Source organism: Octodon degus, unplaced genomic scaffold (assembly GCF_000260255.1).
Source record: "Octodon degus isolate 3935 unplaced genomic scaffold, OctDeg1.0 scaffold00017, whole genome shotgun sequence".
In the NCBI taxonomy this organism is placed as follows: Eukaryota; Metazoa; Chordata; class Mammalia; order Rodentia; family Octodontidae; genus Octodon; species Octodon degus.
In genome coordinates, this window is record NW_004524593.1 from 14,719,241 (window position 1) to 14,737,102 (window position 17,862).

The window sequence follows — 17,862 nt, forward strand, 5'->3', positions numbered from 1 at the left end:
CCGTTATTGAATATTATAGGTGTGTAAACTCAGCAAAATATTCTAAAAGAGTCCAGTAGCCCATAATAGCATTGGGTCTTCTGTTTAACTGGCGAGTCTTCTGTTCTTAAGAGTTTGTGGCTAAGCAACACCACCTCTGTTGGCCTCCATATCTCCTCATCAAAGACCCAAAGAGAGAGCTTGGAGATGTCTAGCCAAGAAAACTGTATCCTTGGTCTTTGCATCATTGTAGACAGAAGCAAAGGGGAGCCACCAGAGTGCCAAGGGCTCTTAGCCTCCCTCCCCTTCAACACTTGGGGCTTCTTGCTGTAGTTTAGATTGGGAATTTCCCACCTGGCAGCACAACCAGAGGCCCAAAAGCATTGTATCTGCTTGACTGCTGATGCATATTAGCTAGTCTGGTCCTCATAGTTATTGGGTGTTTCTAAACCTCACTGTCACACTGGGGGTATAGCTCCATGATAGAGCCCTTACTTAGCATGCACAAGGCCTTGGGTTAGATTTCTGGCACTCACACAGCTGAAATAACTTTCTCTCTTTATAAACTGATTATCTCAACTATATGTTGTAGTAACAGGAAGCTGAACCATGATTGCTTATTCACATGATCTTCCCCAATGCCTGGCACCGAACATGCAATGCTTACTGAATAAAAGGGATGGACAGATGGATGGACGGATGGACGGATGGATGGATGGATGGACGGACGGATGGACGGATGGATGGACGGACGGACGGACGGACGGACGGACGGATGGATGGACGGATGGATGGATGGATAATTTGTTGGAGGAGATGGCACTTTTTTAAAAATATATATTTGGTACAGGGTCTCACTATGCAGCTTGGACTCATCGTGATCCTCCTGTTTCAGCCTCCTCAGGGCTGGAATTACAGGCATGTGCCCCCATGCTGGGTCTTGATGGCTGGCTTGGTGCCCTTGGGGTGGGGCAGGCACAGCATGTGGTACTGGGGAATGAACCTGAGTCCTTGTGCTTGCCTAGGCAGGTGCTTAGACCACTGAGCTATCTCCATGGCCCCAAGATGACACATTTGAGCTGCGTGCTGGAGAATGTACTATGTGAGAAACTTATGTTAAACTCAACACACCTCATCTTTAGCCCACTACCAGGTTAGACCATTGCTTCCTAAGCCTTGGGCACTAACCCTGATCAATCTAGTTCTTCGGGCAGCAGTGCATCGCCATACAATATTTCCTAAGCTCCCACCTCCAATTCTGTTTCCCCATAGCACATAACCACTTATCTAACTTAGGCATCTAGTTTTAAAAATCATTTATCTTGATCTACCCAATAAAATCTAAACTTTCTGAGGCAGGGATTTTATTAATTCTTATGTTGATAAGCATCTGGAAGGGTGCCAGATATAAAGAAGGCACTCCTGAATAATGTTGAATGACTGCATGAATAAAGAATACAGGGGAGTCACTTCCTCCTCACACAGGTGGACCTTGAAGCACAGGGTCAGGAGTGGGGATTTAATCCCAGGTGTGGTGTGAAGCCATAGGTGAGTCATGAACACCAAGGGAGCTAATGCTTTTTTTTTTTTTTTTAATGTCTTTGGTACAGGGTCTACAGGGTCTCACTACAAAGATCGGGCTCATAGTGATCCTCCTCTTTTCAGCCTCCTGAGCGCTGGGATTACAGGCGTGCACCACCACGCCCAGTCTCAATCGCTGCCTCAGCATGCCCTGGGGGCGGGGACGGGGATGGGTAGGGTCGCCCGATGGCGATGGCGTTCTGCTTAAGCAGGCGCTTTAGTCTGCTGAGCTATCTGGCCACCCTTCAAGGCGTGTTTTTAAAAGATCACTCAGGCTGTTGTGTGAAGCAGTGAGCATGGTGAAAAGCTTGGGACAGTCAGGAAACCCCTGCTATTCTGCTGGAGAGAGAATCATGGACTGCATTGGGGCAATGGCTGCGGCGAGATTCAGGACTGATCTTGGAGGCAGAGTCGCTAGGACTTGCAGACTGGCTGGATGTGGGACATGAGGGAAGGAGAGGACTCAGAGGTTCTTCTTGGTCTTTCGCCATTTTCTGAGGTGACACAGATGAAGGTGAGTGGTGACATGTGTGTACTGGGGGTGTGTTACAGTTTGTGTATAGCTGCCCCCCCAAAGCCTCATGCAGTTTTAGATGGTACTGTTGCAGTGGCGGCTGAATCTGAAGGGTGTGATTGATTCATGCTGCAATGCTAGGATTAAGGGTGCTGGGCTTAAGGGTGGATGATTGCTCATCAGCCCACAGATAGGTTCTCTACTCCCCTAATCCTGGTAGTCTGAATACAATATAAGAGACAGAAAGGCTTGTCTCCTCTCCCTTGCTTGCTTCGCTACTTCCTGGCTGCCATGAGCGGTTGCTCTGTCATGCCACCCTGCCTTAGAGCCAGCAGGTTATGGACTGAAACCTCTACAAACTGTGAGCCAAATTAACCTTTCCTGCTTTATCTTTTGATCGTTGGGTATTTTGTCTCAGCAATAAGAGAAGTAACTAAGATGGGGTGAGGAACAAGAACTGTTTCATTAATGGTAAACTGTGGAAGACTCCAAGTAGAAGGGACAATCTCTTAGACACACCCAATCTGCCTCTTTGGAAATCGGGAAAGTTCAGGGCTAAAAGTAGAGATCATATTTATAGTTCTCCGAACAGTTATTCCTGAAAGCTATTTATGTTACAGTCACTTGAGAGCAAAAGGGCAAGTGCTGGGCTTTGGTAATCTTCCACATTCAAGCGATCGGGGAGGGTCATTTATAGGTTGCTGTTTTATACTGAATGATGGCTGTCATTGAAGACAAATAGTTTCCCAACAAACTCCCAAAATAAGTTCATCAAATTTTACAAATGAGAGCCCTCTCTGCATCTGCTGGCTACCTGTAAGGTGTGCCTTATCTCTTGGCATCTCTTATAAAGCTGGTCTGAAATTTGGATTCAGGATGGGTCAAATTCCCTCTAGGGGTGAACTGGTCATTAGTTGATTCCTCCACTGTAGACTTGCTTTTCAATATGGAAGTCGACATTTTTACCTCAACCTATTTCTCAGTTGCTCTAAACTCAGATTAGGAGAGCATGTTATTGTCAGCCTTCTCAAACTTTAACACTATTCATAAAATAGAGTAAGGTAGGCCTGACATAAAAGCAGAACAAGAACCACTGCCCAGGTACTTTCCTCTTGTGGCAAGAGCAAAAGAAAGTCCCAGCATGTCTTGTTTATTCTTGATGAGAATTAGAATTGAAACTGAATGCTACAAGTTTCAAGTAAAAATTGAGAAAAATCATAGAGATATGTTAACAGGCTTTTGAGAACGCACAGCGCTGTCAATAATTGTATTTTGTTTAAGCCAACAACTCTCAAACTTTTTGGTTTTAGGATCCATTATATTTCTAAATATCACTGAGGACTCTATCAGGCTTTTGTTCAATATTTATAGTATTTACCATATTAGAAATTAACAGAACCCAGAGCTTCACATGCACGAGGCAAGTACTTTACCACTCAGCTGTACCTCACCAACCCATAAAATTGGGAAGTGTTTAATGCTGAAGTTCCGCCCACATTCCTCTAGTGGTCAGAGTAGTGAGGCCCTCACTGTTACTCTCAAGCAAGCAGAAAAGTGGGAAAGACAGTATCTCAATATTTTTGTGAAAGTAGCTGCAACTTCATGGACCTGAAAAATGTGCATACCCAAGGATCCCCAAGCCGCACTTTGAGAACCACTGGTTTGTTTTCACACCACTTACTAAAACATGTAAATTAGGTCTATTTGCATTTTGTCCTCATAAACTTGAGTTGCTATCACTCTTAAAAGGGGCCAAGAGTTTTTCTAAAATTTGTAAAAGTTTCTTTCACAATCCTCATAATGTTGGCTGATAACCTTGATAACAAGAATGTTGGTTATGGGATAATGTGTCCGACTCTGTACTGAATGAAGATCATTATGTTTCTTCCTGTAAAGGGAGATACTATGTTTGTCCTAGGAGGGAGGTTTTTTCCCTCCACCATACCAGTGAAAATTTCACTCCTATAGTTCCAAATAATTTTACCAGAATAAAAGATTATGCTCCTTTTTCCTCATAGAATTAGGAACATGAAAGGCATTCCTTTTAGAATTATTATTATTGATGGTGATGATGATTGTTACAGATTAAACTTAAAACACAGTGGTGCATTTTGGCTTCTTACATCACACCTTGTCACTACCCTACACCATTAACTAAGAGCATTGGCCAGATTCAGAGTCACAGACACATCAAAAAAGTTAACTCTCTAAGGTGGGCCATTTTTTGTTTTTGAATAAATTACTAACGTATTTTTTTGTACCGAACATGAATACATGCACATACTTTTTTGGGTTTGCTTTGTTTTTGAGACAGGGGTTCCCTATGTACTCTAGGGTGTTCTTGAGCTCATTGGAGAGCCCAGGCTGGCTCTGAACTTGTGGCAATCCTCCTGCCTCATCCTCCTGAATTCTGGGAGTACTGCTGTGCCCCACAACACAGAACTCCAGTACTGTTTTCCAATAAGTGTAGTATCAGTTGCCCGCCTTGACCAAGAAACAAGTATCCACAGTTTGTTTGATATTTATAACAATATCAAAATGACTGGAACTTACCAGGTTCTCTTCTCCCTCCTGAAAAATACCACAGCCCCACATCACTCCCCTCTGCCCAGCTCCCTCTGTATTTCTGTCAGTGCTTCTCAGGGCCTTCTGTTTCTCATCACAACCATCTCTATTTTTACTTCAGCTTTGCACCGGAAATGTTTCCCAAGACAGCAGAAATCCGTGAGATGGGCAGTCTCCGGAGTTTCTGGGTCTGTCACAATTGCCTAACAGCTTTTGCTCAAAAGGTGGGTCTTGGGCAATCAACATCAGAATCACCTTGGCCTGTTAAGGATGTACATTGTAGGCCACAAAGGAGAGACTATTAAATGGACCTACCTGCACCTGGGGCCTGATAGTCTTCAGGCAAAAGAAAATGAGTCTCACCTGTCGTGGAGCCCAGTACAACTAGCTTACTGAGCTTTTACCTACGGATGGATTGCTTTTTTTTGTTGGTTTATTTGATGTTTGAGACAAGGTCTCGCTATGTAGTTGAAGCTGGGCTTGAACTGCCTTCGTAGCCCAGGGTAGCCACAAACTCAGTAGTGATCCTCCTTTTCCTGCCTCCTGAGTGCTAGGATTATAGGTCTGTGCCACCAATCCCAGTTTCCAGATTCCAGCTACTCCAGGATCACACCTGGGAGTCTCTCAGGAAATTCTTCCTAAATTTCATTATGAACCCCTCCTGCTGGTTGAGTACGAGTCCTACTATGAGATCTTACTTTTTGGTGCAAAGTGCTTTCTCTCCCTGTGAACAAGGAGACTCAGCCGGATCCAAGAGCTCCTGCCGCTGTCAGGAACAGGTTCTTTAATCTGGGTGTAAGCACAGGACTGATAGGTGCCAAGGAAATGCCTCTTCTGAACTCTCAGTAAGCTGACTTGATTGCTTCTTTCTACTAAACAGTTGGATTCACGCTTTTCATTTATCTCCTCCAGGAGACACTGTTTTCTTCCTCTAGGTGTTTTCATTTTTTCACTGGATTTGTTTGTAGTTGCCATTATGCCAAAAAACCAGTTCTTGCTGCCCTGAAAACAAACAAAAATGTACTATGTGTTAGCATCCAGTAGTCACAATGATGCTAACCGGATCCTCTTTCTCCTTCTGCTAAATATTCCCACCTACCTATGCCAGGGACTTCACACCACCATGTCTGACCCAAGACAGATCCTCTCAGCAAATATGCTGCCATCCACAAATGACAGAAAACCACTAAAAGGTCGTGCCACCCTCAGCAAGCAGAACAGATGGCCATAAAGAAAACTTAGCAGAGGATGTGTCATCTCTCCAATGCTGGAAAATTCAGTATTATCTACATGCTTGTACTGACTACCTTGGGAACTTTGGCCCCAAATTTTCTACCTGGATTCTTTGGGAGTATAATCTGACCCAGATTCCTTGGGAGTATAAATAATCCCATCCCCAAGCCCTATAAAAACTTCACTTCTGCTCTGGTTGACATCATTCATACTCTCAGCCTGTTTGCACCCAGTCTAAATCCAGCCGTTGTTCACATAAAGCCTGTGTGTCTGGTGATTTCTTGTGTGTCATTGTTAACACACACCTCAGCCCAATTTTATTATTGCTTCCTAAGCGCTTTTTCAGATTTTCTTCAATGAGAGGAAAATTCATAGGATATAGTGAGAGAATATATTTTGTTTCTGAAATAGTATGCATTGATTCTTTATTATAGGAAGATTTCTTGTTCCTTCTTGCTATAAAAATAATTCATATCCATAGTAGAAAATTAAGAAAATACCAAAAAGGATAAGGCAGAAAAATTAAAATTGTACTTGATCCAGAGGCAACCAACATTAGCGTTTTGGGTGTTCCCTTCCCAGTAAGTATATGAAGGGATTTCATTGTAAGAATATACAAAAATTCAAAAAACAAAAAAGGAAGTACAGAAAAATTAAATTGGCTGGGATAGAACAAATGTAAAGATACATAAATGACAAGAATTTAGGAAGATTCTTCACGTAGCGTCATGACTGTCTCTGCAGCCCCCGAAGTGCGTAAGAACCAGCACATTGTCCTGCTCCACGTCCAGCGGGGATGTGGCTGTGTTACTGACTAGCTTGTTTCTAAAAGGCGGCTCACCAACTGGTACTAGGTCCTGGATTACTCGGCTCTCTTTCTGGAGTTGGGGTCCAGGTTCTTCTCACCTTCAACAAAGAATTCAATAAACAGAGCAAAAGGCAGTGACAAAATGAAAAGTGGGAAAGAATCTGGCTCTGCAGAGGGAATTTGGACCAAGTAAATAGAAAAGACAGCGAGAGCAAAGATAAAAGAGTACAATGCAAGCGGATGCACAGCACGGGGCACTATGAAGTTACACGCGAGCCTACACTGCACCGCGAGGGTATGTCCCTTCACGCTGCCCAATGTCCAGGACACCTAGGACAGCTTCTACACCGGCTCCTGACGGGCTGGGCTGGGATCGTTCTGTAGGCTTATGTCACGTCCAGGCCATCCTGTTACAAACCTGCTTGAGTTCTCCGAAGATGTCCACACGCAGTGCTCTGGGAACTGTTCTGTTCCTGTGTCTGGAATCTTACAGTTAACAGGTCACCCAGCTTCCCCAGCCATCGCTCTAGCTAGTCTCTTATCTTAGCGGGGCTCACTTCCTGCCTGTGGGCTGACTTTGGCTCTGCTCCCAAGGTTGGTTTGGGATCAGGAAAAACAAGAAAAACTATTTTTCTCCAATGTAGTGTTTCAGGCAGAACTAACTCTCCTGTATTCACTTTGTTCTTGGGAATTTGAAAAATTAAGAGAAACTCTAAAAATAACATAAGATATGAGATGAAGAAAAAACCTGTTTAAAAACTGAGCCATGGCTACACATTTTTCCATCTCTTTCAAGTTTATATTTTTATGTCCTGTGGGAAATCCTTGCGCTCAGAGCCATATCTTTCTCTGTAACTCTTGAGTCTGACCTCAGCATAATGTTGGAAGCCAATAAGCAACAGCTGACAAACGGACTTAAAGTGTAAATCCATACATGTTTGTGCATAAATATAAAAGGTAAACTACAAGCCACCCAAAAAGACCAACTTTGCACTTAAGTGATTTAATTAGACATCTTTAGATGTCAGTCTCAGAAATGAAAAAACTCCTTTATTAAGACGGGATCTAGCAAGTTTAAATCAAAGATGACAAAATGTTTCAGGTGCTCAATCAACTCTAAAAAATTACGTTGGCATCAATAAAACTCACTGTTCCAATCAGCAGTTAATGATCTGGTATAAAGAAATCAAGAATAATATGGGTGGAACGAATCTACAGGTAGTCTAAATATCTTGTTTTTGTTGTTAAACTTTCACTAAAAATACTAATTCATCAGAAATTAAACTTCAATATTTTTAGTATTTGCTCTGGAGAGTCTATGAATGAAAAACAAGCAGGGAGATGACTGAAGGAAAGGAAAAAGAATGCATGGTAATTATCTTTCATGTATTTTGGAGCTCACTTATACTTTGGTAAAAGTCCCTTTTATCTGGGTGTGGTGGCACGTGCCTCTAATCCTGTCCACCTAGGAGGCTGAGGCAGGACAATCACAAGTTCCAGTCCATCTTGGGTGATTAAGACTCTCAGCTGGAGCTCTGTGGTAGATGGAGAGTTTGCCTACCATACACGAGGCCTTGGGGGCCATTCTTAGTACTGGAGGGAAATACAGCAACAATTTTATGGATCTACTGTAAAGGAAGCCAAAATGTCCTAATTAAAATTGCACTGAGAAGTTCAGGAAATTGAAACTCACAATGAAAGGGAAAACCTGTACCGGAAAAATTATTCCTTTTAAAAAACTTTGTTCTTTGGAAAGTGCCGAGCTCTGGAACTGCTTCATGCCTCCGTAATTGCTTTCTTGACCCCTGTAACCATGAGAGCATAACCGGCCTCGCAGGACGGCCGACTGTAACTGTGGATCATTAATCTAACCTTGGAACCCATGATCTCACCCTGCTAGCAAATCAGAACTGCCAGGCTGCTCTGTCTCACCTGAGTACCTCCAGCTTGTGCACCATGTAAAATCCCAGGCCGGTGAGATAGCTCAGTGGACAAAGTGCCTGCTTAGGCAAGCGCAGGGACTGGGGTTTGATCCCTGGCACCACATGTGCACCCGCCCCATCCCCAGGAAGGCGGAGGGCTTAGTGGCCAGGAGGCCAGATGTGGCAGTGCACGCCTGTAATCCCAGTGCTTGGAAGGCTAAAACAGGAGGATCACTATGAGTCCGAGCTGAGTAGTGAGACCCTGTACCAAATACATAAAAGCGTATAAAAATCCCTTGACCACTAGAGATAGGGACCTGATATTGTGGGAATGATCCCAATCTGTGCCCATAGATGTAAAATAAATCTGCCTCCAAATGCTGGGGTGTCATTTGGGTGCTTCTGTTTATTATAGTAATATTACAAATAACTTGAAAACTGGAGCCCAGTAAAATTACTCAGCCATAGAATCTAGTGGTAAAAGAATGGATTTTGGAGGTACTTGGTTCAACCACTAGTTGTGCTACCCACTGTCTTGCTGTGGGTTACCTACCTACTTTGGATCTTAGTTTGTTTTCTGTTCAGTGTAAAAGATGCCCAGTTCTTAGTGTTCATGGACTAGATGGTGGCATACATGTCACCAGCTTACCACCTTCAACCTCAACAAGTGGTCATTTTATCACATTATTTAGGCCTTTCGCAAAAAAAGAATTTGGGGGGCTGGAGAGATGGCTCAGTGGTCTAAAGCACCTACTTAGAACAAGCTTAGCAAAGCATCAGGGGACCGCGGTTCAATCCCCCAGCACCACATGCCAGCCAGCCCCGCCCCCTGGTGGGCTGAGCTGGCCACACACACACACACACACACACACACACACTCACTCTCTCTCTTTCTCTCTCTCTCAAATAAAAAAAAAATTAAAAAAAAAAAAGAATTTGGGGCTAGGAAGATAGTTCGGAGTTCAAGTCTCAGTACCAAAAAATAAAAATTTTTCAATTTGATAGGTATTTTGTCCCCCCACGTTACTTATCTGTTCACTTGCTGTGTGATTTTGATACGATGTGGTGGCATAATTCATGGGCCCCAGTGAAACTAAAATAACGGACCTTGGTTAGAAAAGTTAAGACTCCCAGCCAGGTATGGCGGCACATGTGTGTATTCCCAGCATATGGAAGGCTGAGGCAAGGGGATTGCCACAAGTTTGAGGCCAAACTATGTTACATAGTGAGTTCAAGGCCAGCCTGAGATCCTGCCTCGAAAAACCCCAAGAAAACAAAACACAAACACAGACAGAAGGAAAGAAAACTGTAGAGACTTCCAGAAGGCGCTAGCGGAGCTGCATGCTGCGCAGGCCCCCAGCTCATGGGGCCGTGTGCGCCCACACAGGCTGCAGCCTAGGTGCTGGCCCTGAGTGACCCAACAGCAGGTCAGTTTCCCAGCGGCTTCCCCCTGCTTTTCAGGCTGCTACATGGACATGAACTGCATGTGGAACCCTTGGCCATGGAAAGGGATCTGGAAGGAGTAAGGGAGATACCCACTGCCAGGACTGGGGTCAGAAATGAACCCCCAAAGCCTTGTGTGAGGGCGGTGACTGGATGGTGGGGGCACTGGTCTCACCAGGGGACTTCCCCGCTCCTGCGCTCCCAGAAAGCAGCTCACAGGGTGGGACTGGGAAGGGCAGTGGGCTCCTCCTCCTCTTTCTGCTTCTTCCAGTCTGAGCGCGTTTTCCTCTGCCAGGTCCCTCCACATCTTGCTTCTGTGTTGGAGCCCTTTGAGCATGGACCGAAACTAAGCCACAGCAAACCTCTCCTTCCTTAAGTTGCAGGTGTTGTGTGTTAAGGACCAGGGGATATGAAATAATACCTATGCTGGGGACCGTGCATGGTCTGGAGGTCCTATGACCCACTTTAGGAACGGAGAAGTATGCAGAAGGCCCAGTGCTTCCTGGCTGCTCAGAGAAAGTTCCTAGCCACAGCAGTCCTAGCTACAAGCCACAGCAGTCCTGGGGCGACATAACATCTGCTGAGGACAATCTAAAGAACATGGCACATTGATATGGAGAAGGACACGTTCTGCATTAACTAGTGCCACTTACCATAGTTGCTTTTCCATGAAAAGAACGCCGCCTCACCCCCACCCCACCCCTGCCTGGTTCTCCTCGCTTGCTAATATAGAAGGGTCAGCCACGGAGATTGTTGTGCCAGTGTACTGGGGGCAGGTTCCTCCCGGTCCCCTTGTACCCTGAAATTTGTCTCTTGTCTTTCTTTATTCCCTGCCCTTACCCACTGCTATTGGGGGCAGCCCCCTGGCAATTTTGTCCCAGCAATGGTTAAGCAACTAAGATAATGACTACTAAAGTTTGTTACATGAAATTAATATTTGCGACACCTTCAGCTATTTGAGGCCATGTCCGAAGCAGCAAGGGTGATGCCCACCTTCCCAGCTCAGGGCCGAAAGACTCCCTCTGTGTTGCTCCAGCTCTCAGGCTTTACACAGGTATCCTTTCCTGGTCTATTTAGTGCCATAGCTTTTACATGGGGTGGGAGGTTTGGGATGGATTTTACTGTTTACAATGGTCCCTAAGGGACTGGGGAGATAGCTCAGCAGTCTAAGGGTCTACTTGGAAAGTGCAAGGACCCAGGTTCCATCCCTGGGACCGCATGCCTTGCTGCCCTGGAACCCTGGGTATGGCCCGCCACAGAAACCGGGCGTGGTGGCCCACCCCTGTAATGCCAGCACCAGGGAGGCTGAGACAGGAGGATCACTACAAGTCCGAGCTGTATAGTGAAACGCTGTACCAAATAAATGGAACAGAAAAATAAAATGACCCCTAAGATTCGTGCTGAAGCGCTTTCAAGTGTCCATGGGCACAAGAAGAATGTGATGTGCCTGGGGGAAATATGTATACACAAGCACTATGTGTGGGAGGCCCAATACCTCCAGGCCTCCAATCCTACTGCAAGTGGGCTTCCGGGTTCCTGTGAATCTGCCACATCATGACTCTGCGCCACATATCCCTTAATGGTCACCTGAGTGCCTCTGACCTATAAAATTCTCTTGGTGCATCAGCGTCATTAGTGACGCTGACTTCCTCCTTCCCCTACCTCTGCTGAGCTAAGCTCCTAATTCTTCTTACCCCGCCTATTTCCCATAAATCTCCTGCTATGCCCCCGAGGTGGGACTTCCTGTTACTCGCGCCTTTTACCCGCCCACGTCATCTCCCTATGCCTCCACTATCTATACCCAGAGTTTCCTTTGAATAAACGAGACTTGATCAGAATCCTGTCTTGTCGCCATTTCTCGCGTCTCCTGTCCTTTGTCCCCTCCTCAATTCCCCGCTCCTCTCCCAGGTGACCTTCGTTCACTGACCAGCTGGTTCGGGACACTATGTAGGTCTGAGCTGTTGTGCTGCTGAGTGTGAACTCAATTACCAGTTATGAATCAACAACATGGATTAAATTAGGTGTGTTTAAATAGAAACATAAGGGGCGGGAGAGCTAGCTCAGAGGCATGCGCACCTACCTGGAAGCACAAGGACCTGAGTTTGATCCCCTGCCCTGGAGGCCAGATGCCCAGAAGTACCGTCTAGGCCCCAGATGCCGGCGCGCACCATGCACCCCAGAACCAGGCGTGATGGCACACACCAGTAATACCAACACTCAGGAGGTTGAATCAGGAGGATCTCTGCATGTTCGAGTCTAGCCTGGGGGCTACAAAAGTGAGACAATGCCAGAGACCCTGTCTCAAATAAATAAAAAATTAAAGTAACAATGGCCAGCCAAATTGCTCATTGGATTAAAACACCTGCAAACAGATGCAGGGGCTGGGGGTTTGATCCTGGGCCTGCTGTGCTGGTTCTGCCCCCAGGGTGTGCTGAGACAGCAATTGAGACTGGGCATGGTGGTGTGCACCTGTTATCCCAGCTCTTGGGAAGCTGTAAACAGGTGGATCAGTATGAGTAGGCTCTAGTAGTGAGACCTTGAACACCCTGTAGACCCTTCCCTAAAATACAAAATAAATAAAATAACAGAAACATAATACAGGCATGGTAGTTTATACCTGTTAGCCCAGTTCGGGAGGCTGAGGCAGGAGGAGCTATTGAGCCTAGGAATTCTGGACTAGCCTGGGAAACATAGTGAGACCGCTTCTCAAAACAATACCTCAGAAGCATGTATCAAATGCAATTACATAATGGTTGGTTAACAAAAATTTTGTGACCAGAGGCTTGCAGGAATCTAAGCTCCCAAAAAACAATTATCAAGTGTTTGTTAATTCAGTGCTTGTGGTGGCTTTATGGAAACTGTAATTACCACAACATGAGAACTGGTCGTCTACACTGAGAAAAAGTGTTAATTTTCCTCCAGAAACATTTTTATGACTCACCGTTCACATACAGTTACCCCAAGCCTATGTGTAGTCCGCGGTGTGTATGTGGCACAGGGAGGTCACCGTGGTGACAGAATGTGACCTGGAACCTAGCAGGTTTGTTCTCTCACAGAACCCTGGTAACAGTGGTCATTTTGGAATCAAGTCAGGTGTCCTTGGATAAATGATTCAACCTTTTTTTTTTTGTATTTTTTAGTAAGGGTCTATAGGGTCTCACTACGTAGATTGGACTCGTAGTGATCCTCCTGTTTTCAGCCACCCAAAGAGCTGGGATTACAGATGCATGCACCACCACGCCCAGTCTCAATCGCTGTCTCAGCATGCCCAGGGATGGGGCGGACACAGCATGTGGGGAAGTGAACCCTGGCTGTTGCCTCTGCCTAAGAAGGTGCTTTAATCCACTTAGCTATTTGGCCCGCCCAAAATTGAGGCTTTTATTTTAATCTTTTTATTTAATTATTTATTTGTTTAATTATTTGGTGGTGCCAGGGATTGAACTCAGGACCTCGCACTTGCTATCTCCCTGGCCTCAACCTCTTTCAGTATCAATTTCTTTGTGTGCTGAAGTTGTATATTTGTGTATACGGCAGGTAGCAGAGGGAACCTGGACTAAAGGAGGTACCTATGCACCCTGCTGACCACCATACTACTTGGCAGCCAAGGTGGGACTATCGCTTGAGTTGAATTTGAGGCCAGCCTGAGCAACATAGCAGCAAGATCCCAACACAATTTTTTTAAAAACCTTTATATTTTACACGGAAGTATCTTATTAATATTAATCTATTTTCTCAGGAGAGAACTAAGCTTTTATTTATGTATTTATTTTGGGATAGGGTCCACCATGCAGGTTGGGCTGGCCTCGAGGAGATCCTCCTGTCTCAACCTCCTGAATGTTGGGATTATGAGTTTGTGCCACCATGCCCAGCAGGATCGTAGCTTTTTAAAAATTATCAGAAATAAATTTTAGAATACAAAGTCATAATTTCTTTCCAGGAACCAGTAATAGGGGAAAGAAGGCTTGTGTTGAAGAGAGTACTTCACAAGGCCAGAGAAATCAATTCTCTACAAAACACAGCAGACGTGCCACAGTGCTCTAGGCCACCCAATCCTGCTAAGCGGTGGGCCACAGTAACCAACGCAGGGCTCTTTCCAAGGACAGGTGCATTCATCACAGTCTTTTGTCTTGTTTGTAAGAAGGCTCTCCAGATACTGAGCAAAGGCTGCCAAGACGCCTGACTCCTTAGGAGCAGCTCTGACAGCTTCAGGGCTGAGCTATGTCCAGACTCTCGGTCAGAAAGGATGTAAAGTATAGGGAGCGGCTGAGGCTGAAAATTGGTCATGCGTGTGTGCAAGGCAAGGCAAGGCGCATGTGTTCAAGAATGAAAGGCACCTCAAGCAGTCAAGGTGCTTCAGTCCTAAGAAAACACCTTGCCTGAGACAATTCCAGGCATCAGTTACTAGGCAGTCCTTCTTTCCTGAGATTGTCAAATGTATAAATGCTCCTGTGGTAACTGAGTGGTTCCTTTCCTCCCATCAGAGGAGAGAGGGCTGTACCTGACCTCAGCTTTCCACTCTTATCTTTATTTCTTCATCCTCTTGATGTTTTTCCCTTGGAACATTGAGAGTGTTGCAGGATGCAGCAGCCAAGGATGTGCAGAGCTGCACACAGTGTGTATGTGGTGTGACATAAAAACACAGCAAGTGATTACATTTTTTAAATGTTTTACTGTAAAAGACACATTGTCACAGAATCCCGATCAAAATCCTCCCACTCACTCTGAACACAGTTGAATACATCTCATTGTCCTTGCCACTTTCTGAAGCATTTCTGAAGCCCTCTTTCGTGAGTGCCTTTGGTTGTGTTATTGTGGCTGCCTCAATGTCCTGAATCAGTTAAAAGCATCTCACTTTCATGATAGTTTTGACTGTGGCCAAGAGCCAGAATCACATGGTGCCGGATCTAGTGAATGAGGCGGATGAGGACACAGTGTAATGTTTTTAATCTTTCTTTCTTTGGATGGTGCTCAGCAGCAGCTTTCACTGTATCTTCTTTTTTTTTTTTTAATTATACCTTGTAAACCACTCACAAAAGAGGACTTCCAGAACTGTTTCAGAAAGTGGTAATAACAATAGGATAAGTGTGTGTGCAAAGCAAGATATATTTACAAACTCTGAATTGTTTCTAAAATGACTATTTGAGGGAGATTAATGGCAGTGTCTTTTACTGTAGTAACTGCTTATGTAACTATGTACTGTGTATTTTGGACATACTGTGTTATGGTTTGTATCTGGTCGTCCCCCAAAGCCCTGTACACACATGGTGAGGCTTTGGGAAGGAGATTGGGTCACGACGGCATGATATTTGTCCACAGAGCAGTCGAGTGACGAGTTTGCAGTTAAATGTGATGTTGGGAAGGAAGCCTGGCTATAGGAGGAGGTCACTGGGGAGTGCAGCCTGGAAGGATCGCTCTCTCTGCTCCTCCCTTGATTTCTCTGCTTCCTGTCGACCCTGCTACAAGCTGCTTCTCCTCTGCGATGTCCCTTTGCCACACCACCCTACCCTGGAGCCAGTGATTATGAACTGAAGCCTTTTCTGTGAGCCCAAATAAACCTTGCAGAGCGGTGGATGTTGGGTACATGTCTCCCCAAGGAGAAAGTCACTGGGACACACTGTGCACAAGTGTCTGTGCATGCGCTGGCTTTGCCTTAGCTCACTCACCAGCTCTGTGCTATCCAATCCACTCGCCTCCTTTGCCAACACTGCTTGAGATTAGGAGTTTGACTTCTGTCTGGCCTGGTTCCACCTGGCCCTTGCTCCACACATTTTCTGGAGTTACTCATTTGCTCAACTCTCAGTAGACACCATGCTGAAGACTCCTGTGGAGTTGACTGGAGGGAGATTAGAAGTCTGTTTTCCTTGGCGTGGGCTCTTCATTATGGTTTCAGGAAATGAATTTCTAAGTGGTGAGTCAGAGCAGATAACACACAACCAGGTTGCAAGGCCTTTTTAGCATAAATCTGTCAATGAAGATTTAATTGCTTTAGATGAGAGGGTCTGCTGAGGCAGATTTATTATGTTAATGTGACTTAAGCTTCAAAGTGTCTTTGAAGGTCTTGTACTCATTTGGTATTTTAATTTTGAGGTCAGTTTCTTAAAGAACTCTTTCTCCCCAAGATACTTTAAAAACCTGGATCCAGCCTAGGGCCTAGGGAGGTTAAGAAGAATACAAGTTTAGGTGATTAAAAATTGTGCAAGAACACGATAGAGGAAATATGGGTTTTAGAAGTGCTCCTGCTATGTTCATAAAGGAATTTTTGCTAACCTGCGACTTGGGAGGAATGAACTTGGAATATAATGTTCAGGTTCTAAGTCCCTGCCTGGGGCCTTTGGTCATAAACTCAACCAAACTAAGGTGGGAACTCTGTTCTTTTACTTAAATAAGTAACTCTAAGAAACTGAAGGGGGCCAAGTGTGGTAGCACACACCTGTAATCCTCGCACTTGGGAGGCTGAGGCAGGAGGTAATCCATGAGTTTGAGGCCAGTGTGAGCTACAGAGTGAACTCAAGGCCAGCCTGAGCTATGTAGCAAGACCCTGTCTGAGAAAGAAAGAAGAAAGAAAGAAAGAAAGAAAGACAGACCAGTTAGGAGAACCAGTTGCCCTCCAAAAGTTCTGACTTATTAAATCTGTAAGAGGGGGCCTGGCAAGCACAAGGGCCTGAGTTCAAGCCCTGGTTCTGCCAAAGAAATAAATAAATCTGTAAGAAATGACTCATGTGGTCTGGATGGTGCATTAGTTCTCTCTCATCGTGACAAAATCAGAAATTCAGCTTAACGGAGGGAAGGTTTGGGTTCATGGTTTCAGAAGTTCCAGCCGTAACTCCTTGGCCCCGTTGCCAGGCAGAGCCTCATACCAGGGAGCACGTGCCAGGGCAAAGCTGCTTGCCTCTGCTGAGGGGTTCGAAGCAGAGATACAGAGGAAGAAGCCCCGTCCCGGTGACCTCACTTCCCCCCAGTAGGCCTCATCTCTTGAATCCCACCCCCTCCTGACAATGCCATCAGCTGAGATCAAGCCTTTGACATGGAGCCTTGGAGGACACTTAGGCTCTAAACCACAGGAAATGACTGGCTACTTTAGATTTTCAGCAGTGTTTCATTGGTGAATACAGCATTTGCAATCTTCCACCATGTAAATAATGTTCTCATCATGAACACTTTTAAGCTACCAGTGATGCTATCTCTGAAGTTGGATTTGGGAACAATAGGCCAAGTGAGCTCCTCCAAGCCTTGGCAAGCTGGCTCCAGCACACTGGTGTGTGCTGGTGCAGGTGTAAGTGTGCCTTTTTTTTTTTCAGAACCAGGGACTGAACTCAGGCCCTACTGAGCCATCTCCCCAGCCCAGTGTGCCTTGTTATAAATCAGATATTTTAGAATCAACAGGGAACCAGATATATAGCTCAGCAGCACAGCACCTGCCTGGAAAGCGTGAGGTCCTCAGTTATTACCAAAAAAGGAAAAAAAGAAAGAAAAAAAGACTCAACAGGGAATAGGAACATATGCATTTACGCTTAAATGGTATTAAAATGTTAAAAGGCATTTGAAGTCCTCAGTAGTCTCCTTGTGCTGGCAACTTCCACTGACATCACGAACCAAAGGTAGACAAAAGCACTGCAGAAGGGAAAACCCTGGGATAAAATTCCTCTAGGAATGTGATAAATGAAGACAAATGAGGCCTGGGGAGGTGGCTCAGCAGTTTAAGCACCTTCCTGGCAAACAGAAGGTCCCAAGTTCAATTCTGGATGCAATAATAAATAAATAAATAAATAAATAAATAAAAGAATAAGAAAACAAATGAAATACCTCGATGTGGGGGA

The 17,862-nt window shown here is 45.1% G+C and overlaps 1 protein-coding gene across 3 annotated transcripts in view; it reads right to left on the reverse strand.

Annotated features, from left to right (window-relative positions):
• Nucleotides 1–17,862, reverse strand: part of Spata45 (spermatogenesis associated 45) — an 18,934-nt gene extending 1,072 nt beyond the window's left edge. The window contains exons 1-3 of one of the 3 annotated variants that reach the window (XM_023710389.1): nucleotides 12,987–13,020; nucleotides 6,714–6,778; nucleotides 5,338–5,641 (exon numbers count right to left, since the gene is read on the reverse strand). In XM_023710389.1, coding sequence (XP_023566157.1) covers nucleotides 5,338–5,614 — 277 coding nt within the window. In that variant the 5' untranslated portion in view covers nucleotides 5,615–5,641; nucleotides 6,714–6,778; nucleotides 12,987–13,020. Of the gene's footprint in view, nucleotides 1–5,337; nucleotides 5,642–6,713; nucleotides 6,779–12,986; nucleotides 13,054–17,848 lie in introns of those variants that run through there. The other 2 variants (XM_023710390.1, XM_004626861.2) reach the window with 2 other exon arrangements.